Raw genomic sequence first — 19,192 nt, forward strand, 5'->3', positions numbered from 1 at the left:
CATTACAAAAATTGTTCTTAGCTCAGCTCCACCTAAAACATGAATCATCCAGATATTCTTAATATTGAAAGCCATGACACAGCGTGTACAATAAGGATTTGATGATTTCCATTATTAGCTGAATTGCTTTGTCTCATAATCTCGGTACAGCTCTACTTTAAATTTCCATCTTGCTCCAAAATAAATTATGTTCTGATTAATTTTGTACACTCTCTATGGTCTGCTGATCTTGTGTTTGGATGACTATGAAAAAGGCAAGTAGAGTTGAGTATACTGGCTAAAAATATAAGTGCATCCAAGCGTATTTACATCACACAATTCTGATTCATTTTTTTATTAGATTTTACCTTCAGCAACTCAGTATATTATTTGAATGTTGTATAATCTCTTATATGGTTATGACTTTAGTTATTCAAACTGAATTTTAAGAATTATGTACCACTAATAAATTAAAGCCTCACAGGATCTGTGCCATGTCTCATACTGGCACAATAAAGGTTTAGTCCTGAATGTGACCTACCCTGCTGATGACAGTGAAGGTATACGATCTCCTCCAGGTGGATTGTCATGGCATAGTCCCAATAAACACTGCAGGTAACCAGATTAGACATTTAGTGGCACATGACCAGCAAAACTAGATGAATATTACAAACCTTTACATGTCAATGATTTTATTTTAACCTTTTATTTATAAAATAACCCCACATTCATTTTCTTTTCAGTTTCCACAGTGTAACCTGATAGGGGAATTATAAAGTTACACCCTACCAAGTCCTGTCATTCTGCATAAAAATATAAAATTTGTGAACATTGAGTCCCACCTCTTTTCATAATCGAGATCTCCCTCAGAGCCATTCATTAGCTGATTTGGCGTCCATTTCAGAGTCATGAAGTTAGCTGTCTGGTGCAGGGAGAGGTATCCTGGAATTGCTTCCATATCATCCCTCTGACATTACCACAACAGTAGCCAATGTTATGAAACAACAACATTTAATCAATTTTAAATTGTCTATATATTTTCAGCTACAAAGTTTACACTTTACTTTCAGCACTTTAATTATATTTCCAAGAAAGTCATACATATACAGTATAATGTTCCAAAGATTAGTTGTCATAAACTCTTTTATTTACCGGCTGCACCAGTACGTTATTCTTGCCGAACAGGAGTGTCGCTCTGGAATTCTGATGAAGAGACTCAACATAGTCCCTGGCAGAGAGGGAAGGAGAGGGTCTTTCATCCATACTACTACTGGAGAGTATTTTCTGTATCTGAAAATACACAGGAACACACACACACACATACCCTGTTTAGAACTATATGCCAGTAATAACTCAGTTTGTTCACTTTAGTGACTAATGTCATCATCCAGTACAAAACTGTAAAAGTGATGCAAATGCAAAACAAAATGATATGGTAGGTATTCATATTGGCTTCAGAATACTAATGTGTATAAATTAGCTTAATACCAGCTATCTCTCTAATGTGCAAAAATGTGTCGCCACAGGGTGAGTCATTAGATGTGTACTGTGCATAGTACGTCTCAACCTTCATCTATCAAAAAGGCATTGAGCACCACAAACCCGGCACCACAAACACCGGCTCAGTAGCAGAGATTTGTAATAACGATACATCAGAAAACAAGCCTGGAGTGCAGTCAGATCTGTTTGAGATGAAAACAAGCACTATGTGGCCTGCTGTTGTGTGGGTGTTGGAGATGGCCAGAGAGGGTGAACAGTCAGGAATCTGATGGCTGTGTTTGGAAATGGAGCTGGGTAATAATGTGAAACGTGTTTCAAATTGAAGGTTAATTCCCTCCACAGAAACAGCAGCCAAACTTTAATTCACGAGAGCATGACTCTCATGGACCATAACCCTCTTCAAAGAGTAATAGAGGGGGTTAAGTATTGATTCTGTTAGTATATGTTCTTGCTTTTATGTGTTGATATAGGAATCAATACATTAAAAAAAAAAAAAGTAATCTGAAATCTATAAATATGGAGTCTTGCCTTATCTACAAATAAAGTCTGGTTTTGAAAAAAAAAAGAGTCTTGAAATCTGAATGACTTTGTTACATTTAAAAAGGAACAAACAATTCTAAATAGTGAAAAAACATTTAATAAATTTTTAATTGACCTTATTTGTCTATTTACTTCATGTCCTACAGCCTAAACAAGCTCAATTGTCATGTCTTCTAAACCACTAACCAATTAATTAACTGTTTTTAAAGTAGGAGAGCATAATACATGAAAACAGTCCTTACTGGTTATGTATGTCACTACATATTGTGATCTCAATGTGACATGTAACTGACTGAGTACAAACTGCTCCTGAACCCTGACATTTTCTTGAGGCATGGTTTAAAAACATCATGGGCATTTTAAATGGCTTGAACTTCCCATTTGAAATGGCACTTCCATCTCGCTGAAAGTGAAAAAGAGTTTTCATTTTTTTTTATTTTGTAACATGCAAATGGATAGCAAAAATCAATGTTTTATAAGATGTGCATTTATTCTGGTCCTTTTTAAAAAACTGAACTTATACTATTTTCTGAATTTTTGGTGCAAAGTGCCATAGTTTGCAACCTAGATCTTTAAAGGTGAAGCATAATTTCTCCAGCATCGGCACTGAATTGCAAAACATTTAGTATTTTAACATTAGAAAAATGAATTACACACTTTGTCTTCAATGTTGTCATACATGTTTAGTTCAGAGTATTTGTATAGGTCATAGGTCACTCACACAGAGGGCAGGTCTTTTAGTAGGTGAGTCTTGTCTGCAATGGCCACTGTGAATACGATGCCTCTGCACCAGCTCATCGGCTGAAGGATTAGTCCAGAAATGATCTGCTGTCTTCATTTTAGTGTACTCCAATGCACACGGCCCCACTAAAGAAGCAAGTAAGAGAGACTTGAGAATGTATTACAACAGCAAAAAAATTTGTTAAAAATTTGTCTTAAAATCTGGTTTAATCGTCATCTAATTTACAATAATGAACAAACACAATCTGTTTCAACTAATAACACATAATTTATTGTATTGTTCTTGTACATATTGAATACATTATTCAAACATTCACAGAGTAGGTTGGAAAAAGTATGTGAACCCTCGACTAATGACATCAACAAAAGCTAATTACAGTCAGGAGATGGCAAACCTGGCCAATTAATGAAACAAGTTTGGACGTGTGGGTTAGACCTACTTTAACTTGAAAAAGCACTCAAACATTTTGAGTTTACTATTCACAAGAAGCATCTGCGGACGTGGACCATGCCTCGCAAAAAAAGAGATCTCAGAAGATCAGCCACCTCAGAACAATCAAAAATTGTTGCTTTGCAACCCTTTACAGCTTTATGCAAAGTTATCTCTAAGAGCTTAGATATTCATCTGTCAATAGTTAGACACATTTTCTATAAATGGAGACAATTTAGTACTGTGTTTACACTCCCTAGAATTTGAGTCTCCTAAGATGATTCAAAAGGCACACCGCAGAATGCTCAGTGAGGTAAAAAGGAACACTAGAGTGACAGCTAAAGACTTGAAGGAATCATTGGAACTTGTTAACATCTCTGTTCATGAGTCTACTATAAGGAATACTTTAGGTATATTGTCCATGGCAAGACACCACAAAGGAAGCCACTGCTTTACAAAAAAAACATTGCTGGTACCTGAAGTTTGCCAAAAACCACCTTGACAGTCCACAATGCTACTGGAAAAATATTTTGTAGACTGATGAAATTAAGGTTGAAATGTTTGGGAAGAACACACAGCACTATGTATGGCGTAAAAAGGGCACCACATACCAACATGAAAACATCACCCCAACGGTCAAGTACAGTGGAGGGAGCATCGTGATTTAGGGATTCTTTGCTGCTTCGGGGCCTGGACCGCTTGCCATCATCAAGGGAAACATTAATTCCCAAGTTTATCAAGACATCCAACAGGATAATGTCAGGGTGGCTGTGCAGCAGCTGAAGCTCAGTAGAAGTTGGGTGATGCAGCAGGACATTGACCCTTAACACTGAAGTAAATCCACTACAGAATGGCTTAAAAAAAGAAGATCCACCTTTTGAAATGGCCCAGTCAACGCCCAGACTTTAACCCAAGTGGAATGACCTCATGAGAGCCATTCACACCAGACACCCTAAGAGTATGGCTGAGCTGAAGAAGTTTTGTAAGGAAGAATGATCCATAGTTCTTTCTGAGAATATGTTGGTTGACTAAAAACCATGTACAGTGTACTTTTATACACTATTTTTACATCTTATTTTGTGTATATTGTATATTATTAGGTGTATATTGTATACTGTGTTGTGTAACAAGATGTGTAAACTGTGTTATATGTAAATCAGATGTTTATTGTAATTGTCATACTGCTATGTTGCTTGGATCTGCACCCAAGACTTGGTTGAGAGACAATAAAGGGATTTGATTGGATTTTTATTTTATTTGAATGTTGTGCAGGTCTAATCTGCAGCTACTGGAAATGCTTGGATCAGGTTATTGCTACAAAAGGAGAATCGACCAGTTATTAAATTCAAGAGTTCACTTACTTTTTCAACAGCACTGTGAATGTTAATGGGATGTGTTCAATAAAGACATTAAATATTATAATTGTTTGTGTGTTGTTAGCTTAAGCACATTATGTTTGTCTATACTTGTGTCTTTGATGAAGATGAGTTAACATTTTATGACCAATTAAAGCAGAAAACCAGCTAATTCCAAATGGTCCAATGATTCTGCACGGGGCCATTACTTATAAGAGACCATGAGAGTATGACACCAAATGACCTGAACCATTCAGAATTAGACTGGTTTTTAAAAAGCGGGTTTACCTAACAAAGAGGCGAGGATAGGGCCATCCACTGGATCCATTAGGAAAGCTTCTTTCTCATAAAACTTACTGAAACAACAGCATTGCAAGTAGCTTCAACTTAACATAATGCAAGTGGGTACATTTAGTTGTAGGGTATGTGAAAGAAACTGAACAAGCTTGCTTTCTCTGTATTGCTCTCTCCCACCTCTCACCTGCTGTTTTCCACCAGGTACAGGACGATCCTGTCCAACACTTTCTCAATAAGAGCAGTGTGGATCCACAAGTGTCTAGTGGCATGAGGGGAGACGTTTGGGACCTTGGGCATCTTACGAGTGCTCTCGCTGTATGATAAAGACTGGCTTCGTCTGAGGCAAAGGTCAAGGCAAAGTTTAAATGGAGTACCCATGTGCATACTGAACTATTGCCCATTCATTTATGCAATTGGGAGTCTCTATTATCCAAAAACCAACTCAAGGTACACATTTTATCAGTATTATGTGTTTCTTGGAACACACTAGATGGTATGCATAAAGCATAACATGCATTGTCATTTTAAAAACAGTATGTGCTGGCACTTTGCCTGTAGTATACATATGTGGGCATATTTGATATTTAGAAATCTAATAATATGCTGTAGATAGAAAATTCATCGCATTTCAGGTTGTGTACACATTATTACTCCAGATCTATTGAATATTCTAGATGCAAGGCCAGATGCTTTAATTTGTTCTAGAACTATAATGTACAGTATGTTTGCATGTGTCTTAGTTGTGTGTTGTATTGGAGATATGGTCTCACTTGCTCTCAATGATCAGCTCCAGCTCCTGGGCTTTTCTGCACAGCTCCAAAGCTGGAGGGAAACTCTTGCCCACTTTGGTGAAGAGTGCCACTATCTTGTTGCTTCGTAGGAAACCAGCAGCTCTCCGCTTTAACCCATGAAGCACACAGGCTTCTACAGCAGCTATACAAACACATTAACACACAATAGTCCATTAATGAATAATTTTCTGTGAAAAGTTATGTAAAGCGAGTCCATTAAAAGCTTTTGGAGAATCTAAGCAACAAGGAATAGGGACACGATCACAAAAACGTTAAATGTGTCTGTGCTGTGAAAATGTAAGAATCACACTTTATGAATTTTTAAACGAGTTGAGGTTTTTTAACATTCAATAAATTTTTAATTAATATTTCAAATTACATACTGTATACTATGAAAGTGTAACCTGCAATAGTTACTTTAATTATCTATTTCTACTTGATCTAATCCATAAAATTAGTTTTGTTGGTGTAACCTTAAGTACTCTGGTTGTTTCAGACATGTTAAATAATATTTTTGACTTGAACCAATCATCTAGATCAGGGGCTTTCAAATTGGGTTAAAGTGAGCCTCCCCCTAGAGAACTAATGTTATCTCAACTGAATGAGCTATTTTTGAGATTTTAGGCTACTTAAGCCAATTCAACTTTGAAAACATCAGATTGCTGTTTTGTCAGAGAATCAAATGCGTAAAAATCACTTCCATATAGGCCTACGTTAAGAAAAAGAAAAAAATCTGATTGCCGATTTTGCCTCTTCATTTTCATCGTCCCTACATCAGTGGGAACAATGAGTTTGGCTTTTTGATGCGCACAGGTGATCGATGCCGGGCTGCACGGTAGAAAGGAATAAACGTAAATCGTCCTCCACCTGCAGCCTTGATTGGTAATTTTTTTTAAGCAGGGTCAAAGCGGAAAACCCGCACTCACATAAGTAAGTGGAGGTGAAGGGGGATGAGAACTTTCAGAACACACACTTTAACACGCTAGCTAGAAGAACAGATGTGTACAGACGGGAACCATTATCAGGGTTCATACACATTTTTACCAATCATTTTCCATGACTTTGAGGCGAATTTTCATGACCATACATTTCCTAAAACATCTATGTACACATGCCAAATAAGAAAAATACATGCCAACATGTACCACAGCATATCTTAACTAAAATGAATGACAAATGACAAGCTATGTGTTTACAAGCTACTAGAAAATAAACATGTATTTAAACAACACCATTATGACACCAGTATAAGTTAAATAATATGATGCGTCAAACCCTGAGAAATCCATTGTGTAGCCTTCATAAACATAAATGACTCAGAGGGACAAGAATGTTTGAAAAAAAAAGAGAAAAAAGAAATAATAGTGTCCAGTAACACTGACATTAACTTAATTAAGGTTAAAACAGCAGACTTTAACACTGTGGAGGCGCGTTAGGTCCCAATGCAAGATAACTCTAATAAAAAAAAAATGCTTTTAGGATAAATGAGAAACGCGTGTTTGTTTTTGTGCAACTGATGATGTCATCATGCTTAAATAGGCAAAAACGCATGCGTACGTCATTTTCGTGTTCTGTACTGCGGTCTGCAAAACAGTTTTCACATTAACATGAGAACCGTGCTCTGTTTCGGACTAAACTGTCAGCGTGAAACCCCCTGCTTTTGCTCCGGTACACTGATGCGATTCTTGACAAAAAGATCAAGGGACATCAGTGACAAGTCAGCGCAGGTCTTCCACTAAAAACAGGAGAATGTAGGTGATACTGAGACTTTTAATGATTGCTCCTCAAGAAGTGAATAATAACACTGCTCAGACTCACAAGCATCCCCATAAGCTTAATTAACATGGTAGCTAATTATTACATACAAACATTTAAAGCAAAAAAAAAAAGCATTAAAAAATATATTCAAACAGTAATGTAAATATGAAATGTACTAATTCCTTGTGTCCATATGAACTTGAGCAATCGTGAGCCAACTTTTCTGCCATTAATGAGGTGCCAAATGCGACACCGCATGGCGCTACGCATATTCACAATCTACTAAATTTACGCAGCAATGCATTTTGCATACTGCTGCTTCGCGCGGGATCTGAGTAGGGCTTATTCACGTATCTCCGAGACCGCGCCAAACTTTAAGAATTATTAGCGCACACTTGTACTGCTGAAAATATTTTTTTGAAAATTACATGACTTTTCCAAAACATTCAGAGTTAACTTGTTTTTCCATGACTTTTCCTTGCCTGGAAAACATAATTTTCATGACGGTACGAACCTGCGCTGCATTTAAAGCCCCCTGGGGCTCTCTGGCGCCCCCCAGGGGAGGCGCGCCTCACCAATTGAAAACCTCTGATCTAGATGTTACCACATAAAGCACAGTTTTTAGATTAACGTTTGTATTCAGTGTATGCTGGTATATTGAAGTGTTTTCGCAAAATCTGTATGAGATAATGTTCAGTCACCTGGTCATTATAGCAAAAAAATTGTATCAAAGTTTTTAGGTTAACATTTGTTTTCAGTGTATGCAGGTATATTGAAGTTTTTTCACAAAATCTGTCAGAGATAATGTTCAGTCACCTTGTAATTATCGCAAAATAGCCTCCGAAAGTATGATCACTGACACTGATTATCACGGGTTATTTTGTGATAATGACTGACTGACTGTGTGGATGACTGTACATTATCCCACTTACTACAAAGCTACCACTACCAAATAAATAAATAAATGGACATTAGTGATAGCAGAGACATGAAACTAATACAGACCTTTAGAAATAGGTTGCCTGGGACAACAGTTTGGTGGTCATAATACAAACATATTTGTGTATGTTTGACTGCAGAATGCTGCGTTTGACCAATTCGAATGAAGTATTCCAGAGAGATAAGTCATTTTAAAAGTAAACACAGATACGTGGCAAGAGAAAGATGCACACACACACACACACACACACTGAGTCACACTGATATACGTGGCAGTGCCTGCAGAGTCAACACCGAGAGGCTCTCTCAGGACTAATCTTGTGAATCTGCTCAGATGGGGTCGGGGGAAAGCCTGTGTCGCCATGGAAACCCTCACCGATGGATCACTTGTGCTCATTGAGTGCTGGGCTGGGCTCTGAAACAACATCAGCTGTCTCTTCTCTCTACCTCTTTCTGCATGGTGTCCTTTTACTTCTGTACATCTTATACATGTGCCAATTTCACTTTCCATCTTTATCACTTTTATTTCCTCTTTTATTGCTGTTCTCTTTGACCATCTAAATTTTTTGTCTTTCTCACCAGTCACCATATCCCAGTCTCCACCACTTTATGACTCTCACTACCTCTCTTCTCCTCTGCGGTTTTATAATTGCTTCTTCAATATCTGTACCAGCACTACAGAGTCACTTATTTACCTATTCCTCTTGCACATTATTTGTCTCTATTACAGTCTCTCAAGTAGCAGACTTAAACGTGTGTGTATGTTTGTGTACTTAGCTTTAGTTAAGTAAACAAAAATGTCCCCTAAAAGTAACAAAAGCCAATTTTGGATTAATTTGCAGACATCCTCAATTGGTAAATCAATTCTTAAACCTGTCTTTAAACATTCTAAAAGTGAGTAAACAACACAGAGAAAAAATAAATGGCCAATGACATGCTCTCCGTTTAAAGCTCAAGTTAAAATCTCTTTGCAGAGAGAAGCACATCCATACAAACACACGAGCTGCTTTCATCTGATGTTGTATTCACCAATTCTCTTTGACCAAATGACCCGAAATAGATTCATGCAGAAGAGAGAACACAGATAAAATGAGAGAGATCAGTGAAATTAATGAAAGCAGAGGATGCACACACCATCAAACAGGCTTAAATGTTTCACACATTATATGCAACAAAAGACAGAACAACTAATTGGAAAGAGGTCTTTACTTTAAAGGAAATGGTTCAACCAGTACTGTAGTTCATTCTCTCACCCATGTTGTTTCAAACCCATATTACTTTTTTCTTCAGTGGTACACAGAAGGATAAGTTTTGCAGAATGTTCATGCTGCTCATTTCCATACAGTTACAGTAAATGAGGATTGGAAGATCCAAAAAGGACCAAAAAAGCACTATAGTCCATGCGGCATGTGTGCTTGATTCCAAGTCCTTCGATAGCTTAATATGAGGAACAGGCCAAAATGTTTCCTCTCTGGTTTAGCTCTCAAATCTATTTTCTCTCAAAAATGTTTCTGCACATTACAACATGGTGCCACATGACCTGGCATACAAGGTTTGACATCATGTGTCTATCCAATTTGCAAATGTATTTTATGTGAAAATCGGAATTAAAAACAATTAGCGAATAAAGCAGCATTTCCATCCTATGTGTTTAAGAGATCAAAATTGTAACTTCTGGGGAAATTGGGGCAAATGTGAAATGAAAATGGAAGTTGATGCCACTGTGGCTCTTTTATAAATGAAATAAATTATTTGCATTTTAGAGCATGCAGCCAAAACGTTCAGCAAATAATTTCCTCATACTAATTCAATGTATTGCTTCAGAAGTCTTTCAAAATAGAGTCACCTGGGCTACTTTTATTCAATTCAATTCAATTTTATTTGTATAGCGCCTTTCACAACACACATCGTTTCAAAGCAGCTTCACAGAACATCAGCATTAACAGACGACAAAAACTGCAACGTCCATAAAGTCGATTAATCATCATTGTGTAATTTAGACAAAATTTGATTTTAATGGTTTAAAAATAATTAAATGATAATTATATTAACTCTTTCCCTTCCAAACACGGAATTTTCCGGGTTTTATGAAAAAAAGCTTCCCGCCAAACACGGAATTTTCCTGGTATCCGTGTTTTAGGTGGAATACGGTAAGAAAGACCCGCACGCATGTTTTGAAAGAGTACGCAACTCTTTGATCAAAGAAACAGACTGCGATCGTCTTAAACGTAAAGTGGAGTTTTGACAATGTAGCTCAAAATGTAGATAGAAATGCCTTTTTCTCAGCTTTTTGTCCGAAATGTTGTTTTTGACAAAGCCTACCTTTAATGCCTTAATGGCATTAAAAATAACAAATGAAGATAAAATAAAATCGTTTTTTATTTGCCTAAAAGCAGAGGCTCAGATCTTTATTTTGATATATAGCATCTTCATATATTCATGGAATTAAATATTCTGCGGGCCATTAAAGTTTTGCGAAAATCGTCAAAAACCCTATCGGTGGCTGGCAAATTTTTTTATTTTTTATTTTTTTTTAACATTTTTTATGGTGGTTTATATCTTTTGTGTAGCTTGAAAGTCCCAGTAACATTCACTTTCATTATTTTTTCAGTTCCACAGAAGAATGTCATATGGGTGAGTAAATGATGACTGATTTTTATATTCCTCAAAGTTAGTTTGTATTGTCTTTCTGTTTTTTTTTTACCTTCTACATATGACTAAAGCCAAGTTGCATGAAGGTCTGGGTGCTGTGTAGGCCTAAATATAATTATAATTATTTATTCTCAGTTTAATAATTCATGTTTAATCCTAAACATTTTTCAGAAGTTATTAAACTACTTCAAAGAGTTCTCATCAAAAAATATTCCACATGCACCAATGACAGCTTTGCAGATCCTTGGCATTCTAGCTGTCAGTTTGTCCAGAAACTCAGGTGACATTTCACCCCATGCTTCCAGTAGCATGTGGCTGTCTTGTCGGGCACTTCTCATGCACCTTACAGTCTAGCTGATCCCACAAAAGCTCAATGGGGTTATGATCCAGAACACTCTTTTCCAATTATCTGTTGTCCAATGTCTGTGTTTCTTTGCCCACTATAACCCTTTCTTTTTGTTTTTCTGTTTCTTTGCAATTCTTCCCACAAGGTCTGCACCCCTGAGACTTCTCTATATGTTGTACATGAAACTGGTGTTGAGCGGGTAGAATTCAATGAACCTGTCAGGTGAGGACATGTGAGGAGTCTATTTCTCAAACTAAAGACTCTGATGTACTTGATGTACAATCCTCGTTTAGTTTACATCTGGCCTTATACATCTCTTTCTGTCCTTGTTAGAGCCAGTTGTCCTTTGTCTTTAAAGACTGTAGTGAACACCTTTGTATGAAATCTTAAATTTTTTTGGCAATTTCAAGCATTGTATAGCCTTCATTCCTCAAAACAATGATTGACTGACGAGTTTCTAGAGAAAGCGGTTTCTTTTTTTTTGCCATTATTGAACTTAAGACATGCCAGTCTATTGCATACTGTGTCAACTCAGAAACAAACACAAAGACAATGTAAAGCTTCATTTAATGAACCAAATAGTTTTCAGCTGTGTTTGATATAATGGGAAGGGATTTTGTAGTACCAAATTATCAATTTAGCATGATTAGTCAAGGATAAGGTGTTGGAGTGATTGCTGCTGGAAATAGGGCCTGTCTAGATTTGATCAAAAATTACTTTTTTCAAATAGTGATGGTAATGTTTTTTTTACATCAGTAATGTCCTGATTATACTTTGTGATCAGATGAATGCCACTTTGGTGAATTAAAGTACCAATTTTCTTGTGAAACAGCAAAATCTGTACATTATTCCAAACTTTATGTGTATAAAATTTTGAAATGACAAATCATTACACAAAGGAAATAAAATCAATTTGATCTAATTCTCAAAAAAACTAAATTGAGACTATGAAAGGGAAGAAAGGAAGTGAAGGAGTGAGAAAGATAAAATTACATTTCAGCCAACAAAGTTTCCAAGGCAATATCCACAGCAACACATGCCACATGATTCAAGCTGTCACAGGAAATGGCAAAGGGAACAGGTGGCCACCCTGGACCCTGATCTCTATCGCTCATTAAAAATGTAATCATACTGCCTGCACTAATGGCACCTAATCATACAGTCAATGTGAGAACAGAGCAAAACCTGGAGAGCTGCTCTACACTTCCACTGACCAGCAATTTACCATGCATTTACCATCCAGTGTTTTGGGGTGGGTTCTGGTAGCGTGCGTAGCCAGAACTTGCTTTGTGACCGGTTGTACCATGTTCCAAAATAGAGAGAGAGATGAGTGCAATTGTGTGCTAAAATGTCTTTTTTATGTTGTGTTTGTTTGTATTATGATTTTGTGGGTAAGAAATTATTTTGTGAACATGTATTTATTGTATTCAGGTGACAATGGTTTGCTGTTGATTTTCATTTTCAAACTTTATATTCTATAAAGCCCGTCTGCTCATTGCCAAGGGCATCCCCCTGAGGAGACGACACCGACTGTCAGGCCCAGACGTAGAGTGCCCTGCAGGAAGCTGACCCCAGTACAAGGTCCTCCCCTTTGGTCTGTCACCAATCTTTCGCATCTTTACGAAAGTCGCATAGGCAGCCCTTGCCCCGCTAAGAGAAGTGTGCATTTGTGTCCTCAATTATCTCGATGACTGGCTGATTCTAGCTCACTCTCGAGACCTCTTGTGTGCACAAGCACCTCAGCCGGTTGGGGATTCAGGTCAACTGGGAAAAAAGTAAGCTCTCCCCAGTTCAGAGCATCTCTTTTCTCGGGATGGAGTTAGACTCAGTCTCTATAATAGCGCACCTCATGAAGGAGTGCACGCAGTCAGTGCTGAACTGCCTGAAGTAGTTCAGGCAGAGAACGGCGGTCCCACTGAAACAGTTTCAGAGGCTCCTGGGGCATATGATATCCTCGGCCGCAGTCATGCCGGTTGGGTTGATGCATATGAGACCGTTCCAGCACTGGATTCAGACTCAAGTCCCACTGGAGGGGAAGATGTGCACTTCTTCCATCATGCAAGTTCATGAGATGGTGAACACTGGTTATCTTTCCTCCTCCACCTGTGGCAGGTGAATTCGGCTGAGAAATTTTAAATTCGCCCTGCACTGGGGTATGTGTTCCACATGTGCTGGTTGCCTGTGGATAACCTGTGTGATTGTATTTTCCGCAGTACGGTTTCCCTGTTGATAAATCTGCATCTTCCTTGGGCAGAATTCCCTCTGCCAGCGGTCGCCGTGTTTGTAGAGCTCCTCCCCTACGGGTAGGACCTACCTCGGGACTTCTTCCACATGCAATACCACTGGTCGGTGAGTCCATGTGACATATTCTCCACATGTTACCTCCCCTTTGGGCAGGGTGTGGTCTCCGTGGTGCCTTTCCCCTTGGGCAGGGACACAACACCCCAACGTGGATGCATATGGCCCCAGCTGAATGATTTTCCATTTTTGTGGGAGAAAAACTAGAGAAGAGGCTGGAGCATCCTGTCCCCACTATGAGTTTGTCTTGTCCCCAGGGTGCGAGGGGCCGTACGACACTCGTTGGGCATTTGCTACGAGGCACACAGTGATCTGCCTGCACCGCCAGTCCATGTAACACAGCTCAGCTGGTTGTGGCGTTTTGTAAAGGGACCCCTAGTTTCACTACATCAACACAACATTGAGTTATTGACAGAGAGTGTACATCTTGGTTACTGTCGTAACCTCCATTCCCTGATGGAGGGAACGACACGTTGTGTCCCTCTCGCCAGAATGCTGAGCTACCTGCTGAATGCCAGCTCCTTTTATACCTGTATGTCCGGGGGAGTGGCAGGCAAATTCCACTCACCAATTCCCATTGGCCTTTTCTCAAAGATCAGAGGTATTTGGGGCTCCCAAGAGCAACCCCTTGTGTCACTACATCAACACAACGTATTGTTCCCTCCATCAGGGAACGGAGGTTACGACAGTAACCAAGACGATTACATTAACGTATAAACTACTGAATTGCCCATAGTTGTCATTTTATGTAAATGTTATTTTTATTCCAGCAAATGCCACCAGAGACCCCAATTCTTTACATATGTTGATGTTTTGAAAATCTTTCAATTTTCTGAGATGAAGAATTTTAATAACGTGAAGATAAAGAGATTATTTATAAACACGAAAGGAGAAATTTTTATATTTATAGGTATATCGATCACGGCAGTAGGATTTCATCAAATTATGATGATCAAATGATGGAGTATAACCTGGCATATATCCAGACATACAGTGTAGTCAAGTGTACCTTAGGCATGTGCTCCTATAAGTAGTGGAGTGATTCTGTACAGTCCAAGAAGAGTGTCAAATTATGGTGGTATGCAGCATCCTCTGCAATAAATTATTCAGACTCGGCCCAGAAAATCAGCGATTGCTCATGCAAATTTCGTTTAGCACCGATTTTGAGGCCGCATTTGCGACGTTGCCTGATCTGCATAATTTCATTAGTGAATCGGGTGCATCGCAAACAGTATGTGCAATTAACTGGGGAAAAGTTTTTCAGTTCTTATTGAATTGACCCCTCAGGGTTTTGTTTGAAGCAAAATATTCACATGAAGCTTTGTTTATTGTGCTTTGTTTCTGAGTTATGTCTATGAAATAATCAGTACTTATTCAGTAGATATGCTGATTACAAAGTCTACACACACTTCCGGTAATGTTTTCAGTGTTTCTGTACAGCCAGTCACAGGCAGACACTGTTCTGCAATTATTTGAATTGATGCTTTCCACACCGGTCTATCATTGTGGTATCAACTACTTAATATAAACTAGCCCCTAAACAACACATACTGTTAAAACCCAGTAGTAACAACCCAATACCAAATTTGTATGCTGATACTGATATCCAATTATGTAGAACCACATCTGCCAATAATGATAGTTTGGTTGTTCTGCTTTTTCATGCTACCTTGTTTCAAATCACCAACAATTAATTACATGATGAAAGAAACTTTCGGGGGGAAAATTACTTCATTCTTTATGTCTCTACATGTCTTCCATGTTTTCAGAAAAACTGGTCTAATTTATTAACAAAACACTGTAACAAATTCACATTATTAACTCACATTACCATACAAAATTTACTAAATTCTGAATATCCTCTTGTTAGGCTCACATTAAAATGGTGCGATTTCTTAATTTTTTGTTCTAAACTCACATTAACTGAATTCTGACAGATGAAGCTTGCAGACTCAATTGCAGCTTTAACAAAATCATCATATTCCTTGCTGTGTCGATCTTTAAGGTGAGTAATCAGATTAGTTGTGTTAAAAATGTTTTTGGTAGTTCCACCTTATGAAATTCTAGCAGTGCAAAGCTTACAAATTTCAACTCTGCTGTCATTGTCACCCAAATGAAAGTTATTTATTCACACAGAATTTCACACAAGGCTACATGAGACTACGCTTTTAATATGTACTGTTTTGTTCTGATTCTCCAAAAAAGTGCCTCTTCTATGGCCTATTTGTGTTATATAATAATTGTCAGTGACCTGGCAGGAGTCATGCAACAGTTGAATGGACATGAGATGGAGATAAGAGCAGGACAGTGGAAAAACCTTGATAAATCAGAACTCGATTTCTGGCTGGCTTAAGACAGCAATCTACACTGCATGTATGACTTATAATCTTTCCATTAATCCTGTGCTGTTATAGGCATGACTAAAATGTGTTGACTAAACAATTTCAAGATATTTTTCATAGAAGGTATATGAATGTTGTTATTAATAAACACCTCAGTGGGGCTAAAGGAAGTGAGTACATTAGCTGTTTCTGTGAGCATGAAATGCAAGGTTTTTGTGCTTTTTGCTACCCCCGATGAGACATTTTTTGAGAACAATAATAGCTGGGATGTAGGGAAGGAAAACACTTAAATTTACCGTGACATCAACCCTGCCAGCAGCACTTAAATTTCAGGGGAGGTGAAAAGATTGCCAGCATCCTGGAGTTATAAAAGCTGTTAAATACGGATAAAGCGGGACATGACTAACACTTAACCTAACAGGGCAAATATAACCTGGCAGCAGTTGCATTATAGTTAGATTTTCAGCACAATGGCTGATAGTAATTACTACAGCATCGATTACAACATTTGCAAACACATCTAAATTATCACTTGATTTTTTTTTTATCATGGAACTCCTCATTCTTCCCTTCACTGACATTTGTACACTTTCATGCTCTCAAGGCTTGCCAAATGTTTGCTCCGATGCTTCCCCGAGCATTAGCATTTTAATGTTCCACAGACATTTACATTTTTTATTTTTAGGGCACTTAAATATATTTTACCCCCAGTTCTCTTTATTGTAATGTGTCCAGACTTTTTACTTGTCCTATTCCCATTGTTTTTAATAATGATCCTCATTATCGTAACACAGTCCATTTTGTTTTACTGTATTACACTAAAAGAGATGCAGTTCTAAAATTATTTTTACATTAAAATGAATGAAAATGAAAGGAACTACTTAGGGAGGAGTACTATTATGATGGATAAACAAAAATTTTTATAAAATAAAAATTCCTGGTCCCTGCCTTTCGCCCAAAGTTAGCTGGGATAGGCTCCAGCCCCCCGCGACCCTGTACACAGGATAAGCGGTTGACGATGGATGGATGGATGGATGGATGAAAAATTCCTGGTGCAGTAAAGAAAACATCAAAATGATCATCCTTTTTCACACTGTGGTAATTAGAATTGAGGAGTGAAATGTGCACAACTGTCCTGAAAATAATGTCGTTGACATTGTCTTGAGAGGTTTCATGAGAATCATCCCAATATAACTTTTAAAAGATTTTCTGTACAAATGCTCTATACAACAGTAATATCTAGCCAGTGAAATATACAGAGTAGAGCATAACTAAAAAAAGTATTCACTATAGAAATGTCCTTGGTTTTTAAGATATTATTAATTTCCATGACTTTCCAGGCCTTGCAAAACACTATTTTAAAACAGGGATGCAAACTCATGAGAGGTGAAAAAGGTGAGAAGGTCATAGCAGGTGTTCCAGATACTGTATATTTTCAGTTGATTCGTATGTTGGATTTAAAACTTTTTGTTTTATTGAAAGTTTTTTGTAATCTTAAAGTAACCCTTTCAAGTGATTTTAATAAGAAAAATTAGCTTCAGAGAAAGTAACTTTAGCTGAAAGGTGAGTAGTTTGCATCCCTGTTAAAATTTCCTGATATTTCCAGGCTTTCCATGACTGTGGAAACCCTGGGTTCTATGCTGTTTTGACTTACCACAGAATGAGACAATATGGCTGCTGTCTTCATGGACAAACTTCCTTGTGACTGCTTCCTCCATGATCTGCTTGACCTGGGGTGGACAGGGAGATTAACAAAGAAGCAAATTAAGGTATAGGAGTGGAAAAAGGGAGACAATTGAGTTGGCTGAATGGCTAGAGGATGAAAAAACTTTAGCAAACATCCATAGCTTATTTTGTGCTTTGTGGATAATCAGATGGGCATCTGTCAAACACTGCAATTCTTATGAATGCAAATGCAATTCCACTCACAAGCACTCTCATTAGTAGCATCAAACACTCAAAGTTGTAATAGAAACAGAAAAAAATCAAGTAAACGGCAAAAAAATCAAAAACAAAAAAACAGGAAGGAGAGTCAATACAGGGTGAGTACTGTAGGAAGTAGGCATATGCGAACCATTCTAGATGGATGACTCACCTCCCTAGACTATGAATAGGAAAAGAAGAAATTGAGAGTTCATATGCATGATTTCTATAAAGCGTTTCCTCATCTTGACTGTGGATGGCAGTTCTACAGTAGCCCTGCTCTGAAATTATTCATGTTCAAATGCCACTATCTTTATAATGTCTTTCCAAGTCTGAACACATACATAATACACACACACACACACAGCAATTTGCATACAAAGAAATACATATTCTAAAAAATTATTGGTTCAGGTTTTTTGTCAGTGTTTGAGCAAGTTTAAAAGGTGAAGGTAAACTAAAATCATGTTGAGAATGTAGAATTTGCCTGAACTGCAATATACAGTAGCACACACATAAAGACATTCCTGAACACTGCTAGGCTCTCTGTATTCACCTATAGGAATAGGTGTTTATTCTTCAAGATAGCAATGAGATTAAATGGAGATCAAATGCAGACTTTTGCTTAGATCTCTTGCTTCTCAGATGTTTCTCCCGATAAACAGACCCTAATAATCTTACATGTGTCTCTAGTTTCAGAAGAGATCTCAACAATTTCTCAAAACTGACCAAAGACTGCATTCAAAAGTCAGACGATTTCAATTTTATCTTTGTTATTTCCAAGACCATATTATCTGCTCAGTGCTATCCACATCAATTGTATGTCAACAATTGTCTTGTTTATGTATATATACACCAACCAGCCACAACATTAAAACCACCTGCCTAATATTGTGTAGGTCCTCCTCGTGCCGCCAAAACAGTGCCAACCACAATTGTACAGAGCGGTTATCTGAGTTACAGTAGACTTTGTCAGTTCAAACCAGTCTGGCCATTCTCTGTTGACCTCTCTCTTCAACAAGGCATTTCCGTCCACAGAACTGCCCCTTATTGGATGTTTTTTTTTTTTTTTTGGGCACTTTTATGAGTAAATTCCAGAGGTGCTATTCTGAGATACGGGTTAGCACTGTTTTGGCAGCGCGAAGGGGACCTACACAATATTAGGCAGGTAGTTTTAATGTTGTGGCTGATCGGTGTATATACACTTTTCCCAATTCATTTTAGGAGAAATATATGAGACAGACTATACACTTAAATTAAACATAATTGAGAACTCAATTAAATAATTTCCTGAGCAGTGA

The 19,192-nt window shown here is 37.7% G+C and overlaps 1 protein-coding gene across 2 annotated transcripts in view; it reads right to left on the reverse strand.

The window, feature by feature from the left end:
- Positions 1 to 19,192, reverse strand: part of LOC127633557 (small G protein signaling modulator 1-like) — a 65,235-nt gene that overhangs the window by 18,047 nt on the left and 27,996 nt on the right. For both annotated transcript variants that reach the window (XM_052112751.1, XM_052112743.1), the window contains exons 3-10: positions 17,623 to 17,698; positions 5,613 to 5,775; positions 5,027 to 5,179; positions 4,834 to 4,901; positions 2,741 to 2,886; positions 1,132 to 1,269; positions 822 to 946; positions 521 to 588 (exon numbers count right to left, since the gene is read on the reverse strand). In XM_052112751.1, the coding sequence (XP_051968711.1) occupies positions 521 to 588; positions 822 to 946; positions 1,132 to 1,269; positions 2,741 to 2,886; positions 4,834 to 4,901; positions 5,027 to 5,179; positions 5,613 to 5,775; positions 17,623 to 17,698 (937 nt within the window). The remainder of the gene's footprint in view (positions 1 to 520; positions 589 to 821; positions 947 to 1,131; positions 1,270 to 2,740; positions 2,887 to 4,833; positions 4,902 to 5,026; positions 5,180 to 5,612; positions 5,776 to 17,622; positions 17,699 to 19,192) is intronic.

Source organism: Xyrauchen texanus, chromosome 3, assembly GCF_025860055.1.
Source record: "Xyrauchen texanus isolate HMW12.3.18 chromosome 3, RBS_HiC_50CHRs, whole genome shotgun sequence".
Taxonomy (NCBI): Eukaryota; Metazoa; Chordata; class Actinopteri; order Cypriniformes; family Catostomidae; genus Xyrauchen; species Xyrauchen texanus.